The sequence below is a fragment of the Littorina saxatilis genome, linkage group LG6 (genome assembly GCF_037325665.1).
Source record: "Littorina saxatilis isolate snail1 linkage group LG6, US_GU_Lsax_2.0, whole genome shotgun sequence".
NCBI classification, from domain to species: domain Eukaryota; kingdom Metazoa; phylum Mollusca; class Gastropoda; order Littorinimorpha; family Littorinidae; genus Littorina; species Littorina saxatilis.
This window is the reverse complement of record NC_090250.1, coordinates 39,623,225-39,645,476: the sequence shown is the minus strand read 5'-3', so window position 1 is coordinate 39,645,476 and position 22,252 is coordinate 39,623,225. Positions and strand designations below refer to the sequence as shown.

The 22,252-nt window shown below is 45.5% G+C and overlaps 1 protein-coding gene and 1 non-coding gene across 3 annotated transcripts in view; both read left to right on the top strand.

Moving 5' to 3' along the window:
* Nucleotides 1-805: 805 nt before the first annotated feature.
* LOC138969193 (uncharacterized) overlaps nt 806-22,252 on the top strand; it is a 59,705-nt gene continuing 38,258 nt past the window's right edge. For both annotated transcript variants that reach the window (XM_070341928.1, XM_070341927.1), the window contains exons 1-13: nt 806-1,522; nt 2,048-2,148; nt 2,972-3,037; nt 4,674-4,758; nt 5,134-5,364; nt 6,831-7,064; nt 8,597-8,708; nt 9,982-10,089; nt 17,588-17,737; nt 19,227-19,494; nt 20,734-20,839; nt 21,287-21,405; nt 21,777-21,959. In XM_070341928.1, coding sequence (XP_070198029.1) covers nt 1,445-1,522; nt 2,048-2,148; nt 2,972-3,037; nt 4,674-4,758; nt 5,134-5,364; nt 6,831-7,064; nt 8,597-8,708; nt 9,982-10,089; nt 17,588-17,737; nt 19,227-19,494; nt 20,734-20,839; nt 21,287-21,405; nt 21,777-21,959 — 1,841 coding nt within the window. In that variant the 5' untranslated portion in view covers nt 806-1,444. The remainder of the gene's footprint in view (nt 1,523-2,047; nt 2,149-2,971; nt 3,038-4,673; nt 4,759-5,133; nt 5,365-6,830; nt 7,065-8,596; nt 8,709-9,981; nt 10,090-17,587; nt 17,738-19,226; nt 19,495-20,733; nt 20,840-21,286; nt 21,406-21,776; nt 21,960-22,252) is intronic.
* On the top strand, nt 11,392-11,510 carry LOC138969814 (5S ribosomal RNA). The gene has a single exon (XR_011456608.1). It is a non-coding gene; the product is annotated as a 5S ribosomal RNA (ribosomal RNA).

Sequence of the window (22,252 nt, the reverse complement as noted above, 5' to 3'; positions counted from 1 at the left end):
TGATAACTCATGAATTACTTATGCAACTTACTTCAAACTGGGAAAAGGTTCAGGCTGGCCTTGAAGTAATCAAATGAGTGGATTTAAGAATAGATGTCACAACCACTCACAAAGTTGCCAAATGGGTTTTGGCGGTCATAAAATGGTTCCTGTTTGTAAAGGGTTGGTAAACTGTGTACTGTTACCTGTTTGGCTCAGATATTCTTTGCATAAATAAGTAAAGTGAATTCTGATTGGTTTTTAAGCTTCTTCTAACATGACTGATGAGGTCTGACTGAAATAAACACAATTTCCATGCACTGGGGCCTATTGCCCCGTGGAGCCTAATTGCCCCGTTTGCACCTGCATCTTATGCCTTGTCGCTTCTAGCTGATTCCAAAAATATATAGATATGATATGTTTGGATTAAAACCAAGCTCAGAAAGTTAAAAAGAATAGAGATACAGAAAAGCGTGCTAACCTGCTCAGCGCAACCACTACCGCGCTATTCTGGCTTGTCAATGTCACTGCCTTTTCCACGAGCGGTGGACTGACGATGCTACGAGTATACGCTCTTGGTGAAAAAAAAAGCAGTGCGTTCAGTTCAGTTCATTCCGTGACTTTGACCGGTTGACCGACTAAATGTTGTATTTTCGCCTTACGCGACTTGTTTATTGAGACGAGACCAATCTGGTACATTTTCCGAAGAACACGATCCTACCAGCATCCCTGATTTTGTGATTGCTTTGAAAAGACCTCTTTTTCACAAGCAAAAGAAGTTCCAAGCCGTCATTTTGACACAACCCCCGGAGTGCGAGCTTGTGATGGTCACGTGATCAAGCAGTTCGGTCGTCAAGTTGAATGTGGTGGCGAGCCGCAGGCAACTTCATTAGCCGTCGGAAAAGTCCCATCACGCTTCAGTGCGTCGGACCGTGGCGGCCAATGTGTTCCAACAATAACTAATTGCCCGTTAATCCCTGGACAAGGTGGTTAATCCAAATGAAAGTGGGGAAAATACGGCAGTGCAGTCCTACAAAAAATCAAAATGGTGTCGACGCGTGCTGAAAACTTGTTCCAGCCCGAATAGAAAGTTTTTGAATCTTCCTAGCTTTGGTTTTCTTCAGTAGATGGTGTTTTTGATGTACGCGTGTGTGTTTGGCTCGTGTTTCAAGACAACGGTCATGCATCAGAGAAACATGGAACTCTGTTTTTGACTTGGCACAGGGAACAAAACCCGTGTTGACACACACACAAGTGCAGATCAGATAAAAGCATCGATAAGATGGCTCGGCTCCAAGTTATTGAATGGCCTCTGTCTGTTGCTGTTTGGAACAAATTGCAAACATGCTGTCGGGAACTTAGCATGACAGGGACAGCTGTGATAATTCGCCACGCACATGCAGTGACGTGCAACAGGTTCTCGCTGTATTGATTGATTCAAGTTGAAAAGATTAGAACGAGAAAGATGGCTGTGTCAGTGCAACCCAAGATCGCGGGATTGGACGATTTGGAGATGGGCCTTCGGACATTGAAACGGTCCAAGGTAAGCTAAATGTTGCATGTTACATTCAAATATTCTGTGAAGACTGGGATCACTCATATGATCAAATATCCACAGGTCTTGATATTTTGCAAATTGACCATAATACAGAATAGAAAGTATGTATACACAATTGTAGACTATGTCATAGAATTACTTGTTTTGACAATCTGGAGTCACTTTATATGGAAAATACATTTACAGGTAGAGAAATTAAGACAGGAAATGGCTCGATGAACAGACTTAGAAGGAAAGGATAATATAACATGTGTTAGTGTTACACATTTATGTTGAGAATAATTAAGACCAAACAGGGGTCTATAATTTATAAAATTAGAAATTGTTATTGTGGGCAATTGTTAATGTTGTGGTGGATGTTGCCTTTTCAGTTGTTGGCTTAATTGTGTTTTTCTTTGTTTTTGTGTGTGTGAATTTTAGCATGAAGTTATGTGTCCTAACTTGGTTTATTACTTGATGTAAGTTCTTGCTCACTATAACTTAGTAATTAATGACTGTTGTGTTGTGAAGTTGTTGGTGACCCCAGAGTTCAAGGACATGCTGTTTGCTGTAGAACGACATCACAATGACCTCAAACTGGCTCATCTCACTGGCAAAGCTAAGGACCTTGTGTAAGTGTTCTGGAACACATGGTACAGTGGAAGTGGAACCCCCCTTTTGACACCCCTAAAAGTTTGAGAAAATCAGGTCTTAAAAAGGAAGGAATTTGAAGTTGAAGACAAACATAAGGTTTTATGACCAGAACATGTGAACATGCATGGTCTGTTTGTTTGTTCGTTCATGGGCTGAAACTCCCACGGCTTTTACGTGGGGACGAACTCATGCTGACAGCGGCCAACTGGATACAAATCCAGCACGCTACCGACTGAGCTACATCCCCGCCATGCATGGTCTTAAAGGGGGAGACTTCTGAAATAAGGGGGTGGGTAGGGGTGAAGTCTTAAAAGGGGGGTTTCACTGTATTGGACAGAATCTGTCCTCAGTCTCCATGATTAATATCTATAGCTCTGACTAACTTATCCAAGGGCATTGTTAATGGAAAGATTTGTTTGTTTTAGCACTCTGGGTTGTCGCTGTTTGAGTATTATTAGTGATCTGCAGCTGTCCCATATTTTTTAGAATTTGTTCAGACACTTTCAAAACATTCACATATATATGCATACACACATTGACATGTGCACAGGAAAACAGACAGATACAAACACAGACACGCGTACTCACACAGTCTCTTCAAAAACACACAATTTCAAGTAGGTCACAGTGCATTTTGCAGTTCTCGGGCAAAATGGAGAGAAGGAAACAGAGAAAAAAGAGATTATGCAAACTGATGGATGAAACCTTTTAAATTTTGACAGCTGTCAGTCTGTAGTTTACTAAGACATGAGACATCTACTAGTTAATGTTATCATTTCTGCCTTTGACTTTTTTCTCCAGGGACCAAGCTCAGCGGGACACTAAGTTCTACAACATCTTGGTCAAGATGCTCTGTGAAATTAAGGAGTAAGTTTGAGAAGTCCTGTGCGGGGAACAATATTTTGTCAATTATGTCATATTGGCATACTGTATCCTTACTGAATGCTGCATACATGTGCATGACTGATGGTAGTTTAAGGCTGTAGAAAAGGGACTGAGAAAGAGACACTAAATTATAATTATGGTCATACAATTTATTAGCAAACAAACAAAAACTCTAATATTAGCAGAGCTAGAGACCACACTTAGGGCAACTACAGTACATGTACTTTAAAAAAAGAAAGAAACAAGTCGCGTAAGGCGAAAATACAATATTTAGTCAAGTAGCTGTCGAACTCACAGAATGAAACTGAACGCAATGCCATTTTTCAGCAAGACCGTATACTCGTAGCATCGTCAGTCCACCGCTCATGGCAAAGGCAGTGAAATTGACATTAGAAGAGCGGGGTAGTAGTTGCGCTAAGAAGGATAGCACGCTTTTCTGTACCTCTCTTTGTTTTAACTTTCTGAGCGTGTTTTTAATCCAAACATATCATATCTATATGTTTTTGGAATCAGGAACCGACAAGGAATAAGATGAAAGTGTTTTTAAATTGATTTCGACAATTTAATTTTGATAATCATTTTTATATATTTAATTTTCAGAGCTTGTTTTTAATCCGAATATAACATATTTATATGTTTTTGGAATCAGCAAATGATGGAGAATAAGATAAACGTAAATTTGGATCGTTTTATAAATTTTTATTTTTTTTTACAATTTTCAGATTTTTAATGACCAAAGTCATTAATTAATTTTTAAGCCACCAAGCTGAAATGCAATACCGAAGTCCGGGCTTCGTCGAAGATTACTTGACCAAAATTTCAACCAATTTGGTTGAAAAATGAGGGCGTGACAGTGCCGCCTCAACTTTCACGAAAAGCCGGATATGACGTCATCAAAGACATTTATCAAAAAAATGAAAAAAACGTTCGGGGATTTCATACCCAGGAACTCTCATGTCAAATTTCATAAAGATCGGTCCAGTAGTTTAGTCTGAATCGCTCTACACACAGACACACAGACACACACACGCACATACACCACGACCCTCGTTTCGATTCCCCCTCGATGTTAAAATATTTAGTCAAAACTTGACTAAATATAAAAAGAAGACTATCAGGAACAGAAAAAATACTGTTGTAATTTGTATGCACATGTATACAGAGAGAGAGACAGGTCTTTCACTGAGTAGTAGAGGAGACCATTTTGTCCAGTATAGTTTGTTGTGCTAGCTTTTTGTCATAGAGGTCAGCCATGCATGGAAAGCACTATGAAGTCGGAGTGAAAGCAGCTAGTCCATTCATGCGTGGAAGATTAGTTAAGCCACGTACTATATCCACCATCACTTAGATAGAATGCCCCATTTGAGGAGTATAGTCATTGTCTATGTCTGGGTAATGTTTAATGAAAGAAGTCTGTATGTTGTAAGTATGTAACTTTCATGAACTTATTCATATGATTCTTTAACTCACTCAGCTGCTCAGTCACATACATAATTTATGAGTTTATCAAATATGCATGAAGTAAACGGCAGCTGAGCTGCTATTAGTAAATCTTTTTCTAAGACCTGCATGAACCAGAGAAGTGGTGTACTGAATATTTTGTCTTTGATGGTTACAGAAAACGGACAGGGGAACAAAGAGAGGGCCTTCGCAGAGTGTACACTTGGTACATGGCAAACAAACACGCCCTTTACTCCGGCCCAGTATGTTGACTGATCTTGTTGTAGAAATGTGCCTGTGTGTGTGTGTGTGTGTGTTTGAAATCATATGTGCATGAGAGAGAGAGGAGAGAGAGAGTGTACGCGTTTGTGTGTATATGATATGTGAAGACTATGTTTAGAAAGAGTAAATTTACTTTAAAAAGTTGTTGCAATCTTGGACTTGTAGAATTAATTGGAAAAAGTTTGATCTGTCAAAGTGACATTGAAACGAAGGCTGTGTTTCATATACTATATTGTGTATATGTTATGAAGACCAAAGAATGTAATTCTTCTTTCAGGTGTGTGTTTGCTTAAATTGCACTGTATTTTATTTTTATTGGTATTTCTGATGTTAATACCTATTGTAAATTGTTTCAGCGTTTTGGAAAGGAGTTTATGAAGCAGGAAGCAAAGGAAATCCTAGTGAAGGCTTCGACCCCACGCAAACCAAAGCCTCAACGCCAGACCCGATGGGCAAGTTCCACAAAACCCCTGTCTGCTTCCTCTCAGCAGAGGAACCGCACAAGGTCTGCGCCATCTGTTCGCATCAGGGAGCACACTTCAACATGGAGAGACTCCTCTTTTGACTGGCGCAATGACTTGAACAAAGTGAGCACTTTCAAATTTGATTTTGTGACTTGAACAGACTAACTAATAAAGCATGCTTAATCTGTTTCTTCTTCTGTGCTACTTCTCCATCACCTCATTCATGGGTGGGATTCATCCGGTATATGCCGGAAATCTGGATTCATAATGTCTGCGGTGACGTTTTTTTGGTTGTTAATTATACAAATCCTTCAGCATCTGGGGACCCCAGACCCCCCCCCCCCCCCCCCCCTTAAAATTCTTCAGGATTCATGACATTTTTCAGTCCCACCCATGCTCATTCTTTGTCACCAGATTCTTTGATCTTCATTTCTGCTTTACCGATGCCTTGAAATAGAAAACGTTATGCCTGTTAAACTTTCTCAAACCATAGCGTACATTTACAATGCAATGTCTTGTGCTTTGCAAAGCTTGTGTGTTTTGTTGCCCCTTTTCTGTGTTAATGCCTCAAACCATAGCGTACATTTACAATGCAATGTCTTGTGCTTTGCAAAGCTTGTGTGTTTTGTTGCACCTTTTCTGTGTTAATGCCTCTAACTATGTCGTACGTGCAGAAACAACCCACGGAAGACCTGAGTATTTACTATTCTAGCTCTGAGCTTTAAATTGGCACAGTAAGCCTCCCGTAAACCATCACAGATACTGTCAGGCTTTTACACACAGTACAGACACCCTTCCATTTGAACGCTTACCGAACGGGAACATCCTAGGTGCCCTACGTCAGCGAGCAATTTTCAAAGAATTAATTTTGCGGATTGTCTCCTCACACAATCGGACCGTGGTGCGATTTGGTGCTAGACCTAACTTTTAAAATCTAAATAATAAATTGACAGCTTGTTACACAACCATTCTTAAATCATAAAAGAATTCTTTTTTCATCAAGACAAGATCAGTACAATTCGAAGTTTTGAAAGTTTGAAAAAAGAAAAGCCCGGAAGCAGGGTCACGCAAGGTCGTGGTTCTCGTAGCAGACGACGGTTTATGCCTATCGCCAGTTCCTCTGAACAGTCAAAAGCCATCGCTAGAGTTCTTGTGAACCACAGCCGTTTGTTTCGTGCGTAGTCTGTCAGGTACATAATAACGTGCTATTGCAGATAAGCTCACAGCGAATTACAAACTGACGACAACATTGTGAAAAAGGGAAACTGGATCACACGGGTTCACGATGGCTCAGGGATAAGATAAACCACGCAAAAATAAATTCTTTGAAAATTGCTTGCTCCTTACGGAGGGCACCTAGGATGTTCTCAAGCGGTGAGTGTTTAAATGAAAGGGTGTTTGTACTGTGTGTAAAACCATAATAGTATCTGTGATGGTTTACGGGAGGCTTACTGTGCCTTTAAGCAACTTCCTAAATAAAAACTGTTTTCTTGACATGACAGTGTCTTTACTTGTGTTCTTTGTACGCACAGAAATTCATCTTTTCTGCAGCACTTTTTCAGATCTATCAACATATGCTTGTTTCTCAGGGTATACTGAAGAAGGACCCGCCTGTAGTGGAACGTTTACAACTGGGACATATGGATGACAATGATTATGAGATAGAGCTGAAGAGACTTGGCGTGGAGACAGAGAACGTTCACAACTCACCGCTCAACACTGCCGATACAGCAACCACAGCCAATTCTGAGTTGCTGAGAGAAGCTCGCATGTTGTCCCGTGCTCACACTGGCTCGCCGACCATGACCCCACTTGGGGAACAAGTGAGTTCTTATTTTTTAATTTTTAATTTTTTTTAAAATTTATAGTAGTGTTAGTAATTAATATTTCTGACTGTGGTATTAGACTGCTATGGTAGAGAGAAGATATGTGTTTTTATTTTAATTTTAAATGTATCCTTGTTAACACTATTGTGACTAGCACTGCCACGGCGTTTACGTCCTGCCTGCCCAAGCTTGCCACCAAGAAACTTCCCAAAAATCAGTAACTGTAAAGAAATCTGTCTAGCAAGCTTGAATTAAGTCCAATCACCACCAAATTTTGTGTACTAATTCAAAAATGGATGCCCAGTTCAGTCGTGCTATTTATAAGTTTGTCACGCGATTTGTTTTAGCAAAGGGGGGTGAAAGGGGGATAATTTGTGTTTTTTAACGTTTTTTTGTGTGTGTTTTATTTTCTACTGCTTTTTTTAAAAGTTATTTTTTAACAGAAAGTATTATAAATAATGTTATAACCAAACAAGGTGTAAAACCTATGAATTAGCTGAAATATTGTTAACATTGTACACAGAAATAAGGAGACAGTACAAAGAAAAAAACAAGCAAATCACGCATTCACTCACAGCATCCTGACTCAAATGAAACAAAACTGTAGATCTAACACTCACCAAATGATGTCTAGGTAATCCATATTGAATATAAGTCACATTTTCACAACAAAGTACCAACTGTACACCTATGAACAATTCCAAAAGGATTTGAAGGCTCCAGCCATCCATTGTTATCAGTGCTGCCACGCCCCCATAGCTCCTGCACGATTCCGAGATACATGTTCGTCTAGCAGTATCACCGCCAACCACGTGTAGTTTGCCGACTCGTACTAGCAACAACGGGACTGTTTCTTCCTCACTTTCACTGCTTGTATCGCTTTCGTGAGGCGAAAACGATACGTCCGAATCATGCTCTACGGGATCCTCTAGGTCCAACATCCGGAGAATCTCCTCCCGAGACAAGGCTCGCCTTTGATTCATTTTTTTTCCTCAAAAACGCACACAAATCAGGCGGATTTGCAAATGGCAGAAGGGGACGCCAAGTGTATCAAGGGAAACAACTCAATTTATTTGCAAGCTTCAAAAACCGGGAAGCAATCACGAGTCGTGTACCCTCTATGGCTGGTACTGAAAAATGCGCTTCCCGTCCATGGGCGTGTCAGCGCTGGTACTGATTTATCAGTGTCCCGTCGCGAAAGTGTTAATCTGTTTGGTGTGCCTGTGCATATTCATCTGACACTTTGATTCCATTCTAAGATATACCCTTGTGTCTCCTGGTCTGATTTTTTTGTAATTGCTTATTTTGTTGTTGTTTTGCTTGTTGCATAACCGCAATGACAATATTTGATGAACACTGTACAAGGATACCTGATACATGTATTCCCACTTTGCACCTGAGTTAGCCGTGAGAAGAAGTTTACCTTGCAATATAATCCTCTTTCACCCTTTGAGTACATTTTTGTTGTTGTTTCAATTTACTTTTGATTTACGTTGCACATTATTGCTTTGACTTTTTGTTCTGCATAGTCTACCAACATAGAGGCATGCTCTGTCACCCCGCAAAAAATTGTGCACCCAATATCAAGCCTGGTGAACCCTCACGCTACCATAGCAGCTCAGCTGGCCAGGGAGAAGCAAGGTGTGATGTGTACAATTTCTTGTGTGATATGAAAATTTGTGCTTGCGTGTCTATAAGTTTGATTGTTGTGTGTGACTCGTGGAGGGAGATGGTCAAATGGATGGAAAAGTAGTGTTACTAAATGTATGGATACATGAACTCTAAAAACAAGTTTAAATTTTCTTTTCTTGTTGTATTTTTATGGATGCATTACTGTATACATTTATTGGGAGGGAAGATTAGAAGAGCTTAAATTGGGATGAGTTGAATAGACAAGTCACTGACTTACGTGGTGACGGATAAGTTTTCTGTTCTGAATTTGCTATAATTGGAAGATCCTATTATACTGGACGACTTTTTGTGGATGTATTAATCTGTGGTTTTGTAAACCTGTGAACTGCTCAGGCTCAGTTATGATACATTGCTTTAAGCTTGACCAGTTAACTTTTGAACAGGCACACTAGCTACCTGGGCTTGAAAGTCTATGAAAACCATTGATTAAGACACACAAATGTGTTATTAAATTAAGTAAGTACCGTATTTGACGGATTACAAGACGCACCGTTTTATAAGCCACACCCCCGACTTTTAACAAAAAAATTGGGACGAGCCACGTATAGGCCGCGTCACTGTATTAGCCGCCGTCGAAAAAAATATAATCAGATCGTGTCAATCAATCAAAACAACCAGGCAAACGAAAGTACGGTACTTGGCAAAATCGGCTCTGAGAATAAGTGAAACAAAGAAGAAAAGTGAAAAAGTTTGAAGAAAAATATCTCACACACAATTTGTAACCAGCACACACATGTAGTCCCGCCCGGAATAAGCTTTTTTGGGATGATTTACGACTTTTACGCACATTTCGAGCAGACGAAAACACAACATGGCGGCTCTCGCTCCTCCAACTATCGCGAGACACACAAAAACGAAATCTCACGCGCGCGAGATCCTGATACATCCGGTGTTTCTCTGTTCGCTATCTTGTCACGACGACTTGTTGACAAACGAAGATTCGCGAAAGAAAGAGAAAAGCGCCGAGTCTTGAGTAGAGAGCTAATAAAGTACCGGTAATCGCTAATCGAGCGAAATGAAAATCCGCGGCGACTTCCATTAGGTGAATGCTATTCAAGTTTAGGTAACGTTTTAGCCGCATCTTTTTATAAGCCGCAATGCGAATTTTTTTTTAAAAAAAGTCGCGGCTTGTAGTCCGTCAAATACAGTATGTGAACAATTAAGGCAGAATGCAATTTCCTTTGTACAAATATATGATACTGCTGTGTTTCTATGAACACAGATAAACTACTTGCACAGAAGAAGGTGGGAGAAGAGAAGTCCCGAGCAAAAAGCCTGAAAGCATGGCAGGACTTTAACAAAGACTTCTCATGTGGTCAAGATGTCATTGGTAAGAAGAACATTCATCTAAGCTGGAGCAAAATAACATTGTGTGCTGACTTGTTATCTTGGAGACTGAATGTCTCAGAATGTTTCAAGTTTGGAATAAACACAAGGGGGTCATACACTTGAAAGGTAGTCTAAGACTCTGTTGGGATTGAGGTTATCATGTCCTAGTTGATGAGATTTGCCTGATTGTACATCAGTCTTACAGCCGGTGCAAATGTTTATTTGTTGTGCCGGGCCCCTTCTATTGGCGAAAATGGACATACTCTTTGGGAAAAGCTTTGGAATCTTGATGATAAAAGGCTGTGAGAGATCTGTCAATATAACACTTACCTCGACAGTACTATTCTTGCACATTATCTATTATAGGCCGAAAAAATTGGACAAAACGCTGAGTGGGTACAATTATCTCCCATAACCATGCGCCACCGTGGATCCCAAGCACTGTCCGAGTGCTTCCCCCTTACAGGATGTAGGTGGCGCGTCCTCTTTCTTTTTTCGCGCGTGTCAGACCGGCTGTGTTTCTGCTACGCTCCCGGATTATTTTGGACTAAGAGGCTCCTTTTCTGTGTGGACTATCACCTGTTGGATTATTGTGTGTTATTCCACTTCTGGCTTGAGGCTACGTTGTGTTTCCTTCAACTTGTGCCTCCGTTTTTGTGTGGCGGACTCGGCGTGCCTCCCGTCCTACTTCGTGGTGACCGGTCGTCTGCTTCTCGTTTCGCCGCATTCACTTGAGTATTGACCTAAATTTTCTTTGAATTTTGTTAATTCTCGGTCTTTAAGGGTACGTACAGGGCGAGGTAGGATGTCTCGTCCTGTTTTGGGCTCTGGTTCTACGGAACCAGAGTCTGCCGGGGGCAACCCTTCTCCGGGCGCCCAGCGTCATGTTTTACGCACGGAGAAGGGGATCTTTCGGCGCTCCGACTCTCCCTCCCCAAACGCTTTGCGTTTGCGGCGAGGGAGGGCGGAGAAAGCCTGTTTGAGCAAGCTCAATGCGAGCTTGCTCAAACAGGCTGGGCTTGAGCCTGGGACTTCGGGCGGGGCTGCGCCGTCGAAGGTTCGGGGAAGTTCGAGGGGAAAGAAAAAGCTTCTTTCTCCTTCTCCTTCAGTGGAACAGGCTTCCCCCCCTTCGACGCCGTTGTCCGGCCCTCAGTCTCAGGCTTCAGCTCCTCCCGGTTTCGAGCCTGGGGGGAAGGTTTCCTTCTCCCCCCTGGCTCGAATCCGGGGGCAGGTCGATTCCCAACCCTCTTTGGGGGTTGGTGAATCCGATCTAGGGGCTACTGGAGAGACTCAGGTTTTGACAGCCAACGGCCATACCACGTTGAAAACACCGGTTCTCGTCCGACCACCGAAGTTAAGCAACGTCGGGCCCGGTTAGTACTTGGATGGGTGACCGCCTGGGAACACCGGGTGCAGTTGGCATTAAAATCTTTCTTTTTCCGGTGCCTCTCCTGTGCCCTCCTCGGTTTCCACCGCTGTGGAAGCCAGGAGGGACACGGGTCCTCCTCTGAACTCCCTCGCTGGGTCGTCTGCTGCTGTTTTGACAGTAGTTTCGGCCTCCTGGGGGGGGAGATCGGAGGAGATGACGGGGTCTCTGAATTCCCTCCCCGCTGGGGTTGGGATGCGAATTGACCCCGTTCAGGGCGGTCCTGTGGGGGCAGGGGTTTCAGGCTTCGTGCCTACGACCACTGCTACTACGGTTCCCTCTGACGTCCGTGTGACTGGTGGCTGTCCCTCTTGAAACGCTCCGGCCGACTAGTTACTGGACGTGGAGGTGTTCGACAGAACGTGGTACTTCTGTCGAATGGTCAGGGCGACGGGAACATTGTTTCTGTTGCTCAGACCGACACCTCCGACCGGACCGTCTTGACCCCACGCCATTCCTTAGCGTCTGGTGTTCGGGTGACGGATGGTCCGGACCAAGGGTCCGGAACGTTCCAGGCTTACGGGTCGGGATCGAACCGGACCCACGGGTCCCGACTGGACTTGACCTCCGGGTTTGGTCCGGACGGGACCCATGGTACGGGACCGTACCGGACCTTAGGGTCCGGTGCGGGACAGTACCTCTGGCCCTTGCCGGACCCCCCGGACCTACGGGTCCGGATGGTACGGTACGGGACCAGTGTTTCGGTCGGGACCGGACCACTCGACCACCTCTGTTGGTCCGGGTGGTCTGGCACCGAACCGGACCATGCCGGACCTACGGGTCCGGATGGTACGGTATGTCCACGTCCGGACCGAGCCACCCGAACACTTCTGTGGGTACGGATGGTTCGGTACCGAACGGGACCTCCGGATGGTACGGGACCGGACCGAATCTACGGGTTCGGATGGTCCGGTACCGGACCACCCGACCACCTCTGTTGGTCCGGATGGTCTGTCACCGAACCGGACCATACCGGACCACCGGACCTACGGGTCCGGATGGTACGGTAGGTCCACGTCCGGACCGAACACTTCAGTGGGTACGGATGGTTCGGTGCCGTACGGGACCTCCGGATGGTATGGGACAGGACCGGAACACCGGACCACCCTACCGGATCGGTCCGGACCACCCGACCACCTCTGTTGGTCCGGATGGTCTGGCACCGAACCGGACCTACGGGTCCGGATGGTACGGTATGTCCACGTCCGGACCGAGCCACCCGAACACTTCTGTGGGTACGGGTGGTTCGGTGCCGAACGGGACCTCCGGATGGTGCGGGACCGGACCGGACCTACGGGTCCGGATGGTCCGGTGCTGGACCGGTGGTCCGGTCCGGACCGGACCACCCGACCACCTCTGTTGGTCCGGATGGTCTGGCACCGAACCGGACCATACCGGACTTACGGGTCCGGATGGTACGGTGTGTCCACGTCCGGACCGAGCCACCCGAACACTTCTGTGGGTACGGATGGTTCGGTACCGAACGGGACCTCCGGATGGTACGGGACCGGACCGGAACACCGGACCGGAACACCGGACCACCCTACCGGACCGGTCCGGACCACCCGACCACCTCTGTTGGTCCGGATGGTCTGGCACCGAACCGGACCTACGGGTCCGGATGGTACGGTACGTACGTCCACGCCCGGACCGAACCACCCGAACACTTCTGTGCGTACGGATGGTTCGGTGCCGAACAGGACCTCCGGATGGTACCGGACCTACGGGTCCGGACCTACGGGTCCGGATGGTCCGGTGCGGGACCACCCGACCACCTCTGTTGGTCTGGATGGTCTGGCACCGAACCGGACCATACCGGACCACCGGACCTACGGGTCCGGATGGTACGGTATGTCCACGTCCGGACCTAACCACCCGAACACTTCGTTGGGTACGATGGTTCGGTGCTGAACGGGACCTCCGGATGGTACGGCACCGGACCGGACCACCCTACCGGACCGGATCGGCACCCCCGACCGGACCGGACCATTTCTTTTCTGATCAGACCCCATGGGTTCCTGTTCAGTCTATAAATGGCGGGGGTTCGTTGGCTGGGCTGACCCAACAGTCGCAGGGTTGTTGTTTTTCTCCCCCTTCGGCTGCTGGAGACGTTTCGTCTTTGGGGCAGGGGTCTTCGCGGCCTCTTGCTTCTGTGGGCGTTTCTTCACAGCCTGCTTCATCGCTTTCGGCTCTTCCCCCTCAAGCTCCCTACACTCCTGCTTTTGAGGAGTTGTCGGGAAGTGAAGAGGAGAGTGAGTCGGAGGACGATAGGGAGGAGGATCAGGGTCGCCCTGAGGTTAACACTGAACCTCTACCCTTGCCGGTTTCTGATGGAACTTCCGAAGCTATGCTTCGTACTTTCCAACAGTACATGACAGACATCACGCGGCGTCTTGACGTCACGGATGCCTCTCTTAAGCGTCTGTCGTCTAGTGTTGACACACAGGACGTGGACCCGGGGTCTGAGGACGAGAGGCAGGAGGCTCGTCCTCGCACAGCTAGAAGGACGTTTGAACAGTTTCAGGACGTCCTTCCCTGAGACGCCCTCTCGTCCTTTGAGTCCGCTTCGGCCCGGGCGCGGGAGGCTCACGCCGCGTCTGCCGGCGGCTCGTTTTATGAACGATCCGGCCGCCGGCAATTCGCGTTCCACCCTAGTCTAAGTGCCACGGTGGAAGCGGCAGCACATCGCCTGAGGAGTACAGATTCACGTGCAAACGCGACCTATGTTCCTCGGGAGGACGCGGGTTCAGTGCCATGCTTTCCTTTGGGAGGCGCACCTCCACTGTTTCCTCGTGTCCAATCTGTTTCGTCCCTCCCTTTTCCCTTTGACTCTCGAACTCTCCCTTTCCAGACTTCGAGTGTTTAGGGTGGGGCTGACGGTGATGTGTTCGTTGGGGAGGTGCCTTCGGTCAAGAAGGTGGAACTGAGCTCTGCTTCGTTCCACAATCTTGAGGCCACCGTTTCGTCCACAGTCGAGGCCCAATCACAGGCCTTGACATGGATGAGCACGCTGTCCACACTGTTGGACCCTCCCAATCGGGCAGAGTCCGATTCCACTCGGGTCCTTGACACGGTTCGAGTGGATCGGGCTTTGCATGCCGTGCGATCGTGCGTGACGTCTGCGGCAGAATTGGCCATTGGAACACGGGTCCACTTTATTGGCCCTGTTCCGTGATCATTTTCTGCCTACTTCTATAGTGCCTCCGGATATGAGGAAGAGTCTGAGGAACACGTTTCCTCAGCCTTCTTCCCTCTTTCATCCGGACACTGTTCGTTCTGTGGTGGAGTCCACACGCCAGAGGAACACTGATTCTCTGATGGTTGGCCTCGCTGCTTCGGCGACGGCGGCGGGGAGTAAGAGAAGTGCTACAGTCACCTCCAGCTCCCAGCCTCAGAAGAAGAAGAAGAAGCCAGTTTCACTGCCTCCTTCTTCCTCCTCTTAGGCGCCTGTTGCGTTCCCAAGCAAGACGAAGGGTGCTCAGACAGGTAAGGGGAAGCAGCACCACCAGGGGGGGTGGTCGCAAGCCTGCGCCTGCCCGCCAGCAGAATTTTCAGTGAGTCCCGGCCCTACGTTGACGCCCCCTCAAGTTGCCCCTCTTTCGTCCGGCGGTTCCCTTTTTTCGGGCCCGCGGCATGTGGGGCAGACTGGTCTCCAACCAGTTTTTCTTGAGGGTGGTGTGGTCGGGGTTTTCTCTACCGCTGTCGTCACAACCTCCATTGTCCGCTCTACCTTGGACGTTCCCCCCTCCTCGAGAGCCTGCCAGATGGCAGGCTCTTCAGGACGAGGTGAACTCGTTGGTCGAGAAGAAGGCGGTCTACCCCCTTTCTCAGCCTTCTCTGGGGTTTCTGCTCCCGCCTGTTCACCGTCCCCAAAAAGGACGGCCGGTTCAGGCCGGTGTTGGACCTCTCCACCTTGAACTTGTACCTTCACAGGTGCAAGTTCAAGATGGAAACCCCTTCGTCGGTCCGGTTGGCCATCCGGCCAAACGATTGGGCCATGTCTGGGACCTCCAGGATGCTTACTTCCACATCCTGGTGGCCCCGGGGTACCGACATCTGCTCCGGTTCGTTTGGGAGGGCACGGTGTTCGAGTTTCGGGCCCTCCCATTCGGCCTGTCCTTGGCCCCTCTGATTTTCAACGGGGACAACAACACCACATGCTTAGCTTACCTTCGCCACCAGGGGGGCACCAATTCTCGGTCCCTCTCCCTGTTGGCGGAGGAGATTCTGCTCTGGTGCCAGACCAATCAGGTCCGGATGTCAGTCCAGTTCGTTCCGGGGAAACTGAACGCCCTGGCCGACATTCTCAGTCGGGGCGATCAGGTTCTCTCCACAGAATGGACCATCGCTCACAACGTTCTACAGCGTCTGTGGGCAAGGTGGGACCGTCCTCTGATCGATCTGTTCGTAACTCGATTCAGCGCTCGGCTTCCCAGGTACGTCAGCCCCTTTCGAGACATGAATGCGTTCCACTTGGACGCATTCACTCTCTTGTGGAGGCTCCTCGATGCTTACGCCTATCCCCCGACATCTCTGATTCCGAGGGTGCTGGCAAAATATCTGCAGGAACGACCAAGACTGATTTTGGTCGCGCCTTACTGGCCAACAGCTCCGTGGTTTCCAGATCTTCGCGGTCTCACCCACGTAGACCCTCTACCTCTGGATCTGGACGGGGGAGGTCTGCTCCAGCCTCGATCATGCCTCCCTCATCCACGTCCAGAGAGTCTGTGCTTGACCGCATGGCTCTTGTGCGCTCCAAACTGCTTGCACTAGGATTGCACAAGAGTTCAGTAGAGTTTTCCTTGAACGCTAAGAGGCGATCAACTAATCAGCTCTACGACTTACGCTGGAGAGCTTGGGCCACCTTCGCCTTGTCCAAGGGGATAAAGCCGCTTTATCCCTCAACACAGGACTTGGCCAACTTCCTGGTGGAAGTGTATCAAAAGAAGAGTCTTTCTTCTAAGACTCTTCTTGGATACAGATCTGCCATCGCTTCCACGATTGCGGCCGCTACTGGTCGCAGAACTGAACACTTGATCAGGTCCTCCCTCATCGCTAATGTCCTTTCGGGTATTAGCAATGCAGCGGTGTCTAAACCTCTGGTTTCATTTCCCAAGGGGGATGTCTTTCTGGTCCTCAAACTCCTGCGTAGCAATGAGTTTGAACCCCTGGCAGGCATCAGTATCAAGTTGCTGATTTTTAAGACTAATTGTTCCTCATCGCTTTAGCCACTTGCCGTAGACTCAGTGGTATTCAAGCTTTGAGTGGCCTGGACTTTGACATTGAGTTCACCACACAGCAGTGGTTGCAAGCATGGTCACGTCAGTCTAAGGTATGTTTCTTGGGTATATTTTCTTTTACGGTAGTACTGTTCGAAAATTGCCTGGGTATCTTAATCCTTGGATTTAAGTGATTTTGATTAAGGAGTTTAATACTCTACATATCACCCTCACACCACTCTGGTATTCTGTGCAAGAATAGTACTGTCGAGGTAAGTGTTATATTGACTGTAAGGCTTCTTTTTAAGCCTACTGTCTATATGATACTTACCGAGACAGTACTATTAGAGTTTCCCTCCCGCCTCCCCTCTTGATATGTTATGGGCTTTTTGAGGGTCTGCAGCTCATAAAGAAAGAGGACGCGCCACCTACATCCTGTAAGGGGGAAGCACTCGGACAGTGCTTGGGATCCACGGTGGCGCATGGTTATGGGAGATAATTGTACCCACTCAGCGTTTTGTCCAATTTTTTCGGCCTATAATAGATAATGTGCAAGAATAGTACTGTCTCGGTAAGTATCATATAGACAGTAGGCTTAAAAAGAAGCCTTACATTATTGATAAAGTGGACCCCCCTCCCCCCTCCCTTTTAAGACTTCCCTCTGTTTCAGACCTGCATGGATGTTTCAGACTTTTTGTTCATAACCTAAGTAAATTTACCCCCATTTTATGAAATCCTCTTTTTCCGTTATGAGACCTGATGTTTTCGGCCTTGGGGAGCTCTGCCATACATACACACACTTTCCTATAGAGACTTTACACTTTTTGACATTATGGCATTTTAATTGCTTCCAGATCGTTTGAACTTTGTGGGACGGAGTGGGACCGCGAACGATGTGCGCTACTTCTCCCATGACCACGCAGAAATGCCAGAGGTGTACACACAGAACATCATCACTGGCTATGCCCAGGTTTTGGCCGAGGAGAGTGATGCCACAAAGGATGGTAAGTTTTAAAATAACATGGGCTATTGAGTATGTTTGGCATTCAATAGATTCATAATTGCTGGAAACACAGAAAGACAGCTGCAAATACGATGAAAATGCTCATTCACTCCTCTCACAAAATTTGTGAAATTTACTACTGCTCAGGACACAAAAAGCTTTCCTTGTGACTTCAAGGTTTTAGCATAACCACATGTAATCATAAAGCTTCCTGTACACAAATGTGATTTATGTATGCAGATTTAGCTTAAAGATTGCAGGGATAGGAGCAGTTCGGCAAATATTGCTGAAGAATTATTGTATGTCATGTTTTGCAAGCAATTTAATTTTCTTATTGCTCAGTGAATGATTATTGACTTTGGGAAAGTCTTGGTTACTGATTGTTTTAAAGTTTACCAAAGAGATTACTAAAGTTAACAAGTTGGTGGTTGCAACAAGACAGAAAAAATCTATTTCATCAGCAAAGTTAAAAGAAGTCCTCAGTGTTATGTAACTCTGCCTTATTATTTCAGCAGAAATCTGATAAACAATGGGAGGTAAGCGCTCTAAATGCGTACACTGTGCATGCCGATGTGGCATGCATTCACCTATTTTTGTTGTGAATACGTTTGCTCTAGCCCTTTTACGGTGTAAAGCAAGTAAACCGTGTTTTTATCATGGCACCTTGTTGTGACCTGTTTTGGTGTGAGCGCTGCAAAACTGTGTCGTAAGCTTTAGAATACGTGTGACTCACGTGTTTTTAGTTTTTAATGTCAGCTAGTTCCTTGTTCTTCTTTTTGTGAAATAGACCGTTCCAAGTTGTGAGCATGCACGAAGTGCGTGATCAGTTACTGATTGGTTGTAAATAGTAGTCTCAACCCAACCCTGTTTTAGGAATGTTGTTGGTTGGTCAATATGGTGACCGTTTACCTTTAAAATAAACTATTCCATGTTAGGTTTTTGTTTTCTATAAATATTACTGTTTGACTTCCTCTCATCAGTCGATCTGAGGGGTTTTATGGAAGTGTTTGGATTTTCATTCTGTAAACGTGTGAAAGTTAACAAGTGAACCAATGGAGTGTTTCTTGTGATGTTTTTAACGTCAATGTAACGTTTTTGGAGACAGTTTTATCTCAAGTGTGAATTGTGTTGTGCCCTTCGTTTGAGAGGCTACACGTTTTTGGTACTCTGGTCAACCCGCACAGCGCATAGGTATTTTACCGCAATATACAATACTGTATCATAAGATGCATTACTGATATATCTAGTAATCAGATGTAGAGTAATAAACAGTATTTTTGCGCGTTATCGCTTGTAACCTGTGTTTGTCATTTCGTATGAACAGTTTGTAGTACCAGCCTCGCACACGAAGGCGCGCACATACGACATGTGTAACAGAGTAAGTGAGAGTTATTCAGAACCATTCTCCTGGCACCTGAGAGAATAACAAGCATTGAAATGAACAAGCGACTTTTAATCCTCTAATTATTATTATTTCATTATTATTTCAGCAGAAAGCAAGAACTGTGAGCAGAAGGAAAACGTGTTTGTCAATCAAACGCTGGAGGAGTTCTACGAGACAGCGGACGCTCTCTACCCTGGTCAAACCCGACCCACAACCAGGGCTAGAGTCAAGTCAGCGCCAGCTGTAGGGCGAAAAGTTTCCCAGCAGTCATCCAAGGCGGCAACACCTAGTGTCATGCCTGGAGCGGAGTCGCCCAGCAGAAAGCTGGCACCACAGCCACTGGGTCACTTGCTGCAAGACCAGCCTGTCAGAGAGTGAGTGCAACTAGAGTTAGGTGATTTTGGTTGGCTTGTTTGTAGACTCTTCTTCTTCTGCGTTCACAGGCTAAAATCCCATGTACACTCGTGTTTTTTGCTTGAGTGGGTTTTTACATGTATGACTGTTTTTACCCCGCCATTTAGGCAGTCATACGCCACTTACACATTAACATGCTTCCATTTGAAACTTTGAGGTCGTCATCGTGGATTGACGCCCGATCAAAGCTAATTGAAGCCCGACGGAGTGAAGCGACGGAGGGCTTCAATTAGACTTTGGGAGGGCATCAATCCACGATGAAGACCGAGAAGTTTCAAATGGAAGAATGTTAATGTTATTGTAATTGAATCTGACGACGATCTCTTTCCTGCTTTCATGCGATGGTAAACAGACAGAATTGGTTCTGTTCTGTTCACACACTATACTACTTTCAGTCCACCTACCTGCAAGGGTCAAGTCCCAAGAAATATGTCTCTGTATTCCTATCTTATCACTCTGCTCCTGTTTTGTTTTCTTTCACATACATTTTCCTTTCTTTTTTGACGGGTTTCTGGACAGCAAACTCTAAAACAAATTCTTTTCATCACAAAAGCGATCTTTGGAATTGACTGACGTAGTCCGGAAGAATTCATGCATCAACTTACGTCACGTATTCGGTGTCATCACTTCGCATACCTTATAGTCTCGGTATTTCGTTGGCCTTCATATTTCCTACTTGTAAAATGACCCTCAAAGCTAACCGAGACTAGTTGAGGTTGTATCAATGCGCCTCGCCAGCAGGTGGTTAATGGCTTTTTTTAGCGAGTGGTTATCGACAATTAATGACCGGTAATTTTTAATGAGTTGGGGCATTCTGACCAATCACAGGATCTGTTTCATTAAAACGCCAACTTGATTGAATTACAATTTTGGTTAATCAGTGGATCGGTTGATTTTGATGACAGGTTTCGTAGTAAGTGACACTATAGCTGCAACATTTGTTAGTCAAGCAGTGAGATTTAGGTGATAGGTGTAATTCGTTAGGCTCTGTGATTTTCCAGAATAAAGCAAAATAGCCAAAAAATCAGGTTTTGTGTGTAATTATTTACATCTCCGTAGGGTACTTATTATTTGCTCGAGGCAAGGTTTCAGTGTCTTTTTGTGTGTGTTTTTTAGCAAATGTTTTTTTTATTTCTCCCAATAAATATTCAGGAAAAATGTAATGAATTAATATTTGAACTTATGGCTGCTGTTTGCAGGGAAGAGAAGGAGGTGATGGAAGAGCAGACAACTAATGTCAAGCTGGATGCTGTGGTCAAGGTCATTGATTCTGTGTCTGAGGAGATGACCCTCTTCAAAGAAAGAGTAAGGTTTCAGTCTTCTCAGTCATTCTGACTGTGTTAAGGGTAATAGCTCTGGATGGGGATTGTGGCAGAAGTGATCTGTGTTGGGCTTGGGTTGTTGAAGTAACAGTTCGCAGTGCAAACGTTTTTCCGACATGGCGGATTCTGAGTATTCATTCTATTAATTGATTGATTGATTTGTGCATTCATTTATTTGAAAATTATTTATTTATTTGATTATTTGTTTATTACATTTATTTGTTTATTACATTTATTTGTTTATTACATTTATTTGTTTATTACATTTATTTGTTATTTTATTTATGTATGTACTGTGTGTGTTAATGTGTTAATTGTGTTTGATTCATTTTGATTAGTGGATATTCAGTTAATTTTGCATATATACATTTTAGTTTCCGACTGTAAATTTGTATTGTGGAGTATTGTAATGCATTTACATTTATTACAGCTTGCCCCTAAGGCCCAGCAAGGGTTCAGACAGCCAGTGGCCACAGGCATCCCCACCACCACCACCTCCCATTCTCCTACGCGCTTCCCCAGCCCTGAGGCGAGGACTAACAGCCCTGTGTAAGTACTGTTACTTAGTAACACTATAGAAGTATAATCCTCTCTTTCAACACCAACCAGACACGCAGCTTTCAGACTTACTGTTCCTTTTGTGAGATTAAGGGTGTGTGATTTTCAAACAAAACAATAAAAAAGAGTGAACAAACAATTTGGCACATGAGAATCTCTACCTAGAACAGACTTCTTCCGCATTTTCTTTTGCGGTTTTGAGAATGAAAATGTATTAGAAATCCAGTTAAGGGTTAGGCAGGCTGAACGTCACATTTTTTTCCCGGGCATTGAGCTGGCATTTCTGTACAAGAAAATAAACAATCTCTCTCTCTCTCTCTCTCTCTCTCTCTCTCTCTCTCTCTCTCTCTCTCTCCCTACAGCCATAGTCAAGTATCCATGCAGACCAAGCCTCCCCGGCCATATTCTTCTCCCCTAAGATGCATCAACTTAGGGGAGGGGGTGGAAAGTCCCCTGGCCAGCCCACGTTCACGCAAAGATCGCTGCAAGTCTGCTGGTGTGGTGGACTGGCGAGGTCGCATTCAACCGGACTCCATGAGATACAAGTGAGACCGTTGATTTTGATATGTTTGGGAAGTGTTAGTGTTGTTGATTTTGATATGTTTGGGAAGTGTTAGTGTTGTTGATTTGAGTGGAGTGTTAAGTTCAGTGCATATTGTGCACCATGCTGTAGTGATGTTAATAAAAATGTGTGTACGATCCGCCCCCTGGTGATCATCTAATCTTGTTATCTTATTCCTACCCAGCTGCCTGTAGGTGTATGTCAAAACGTACACACAGGAATAAACATCGGCATATACATATTTGTGCATACAAACAAAAGCTGAAGTTTTGATTT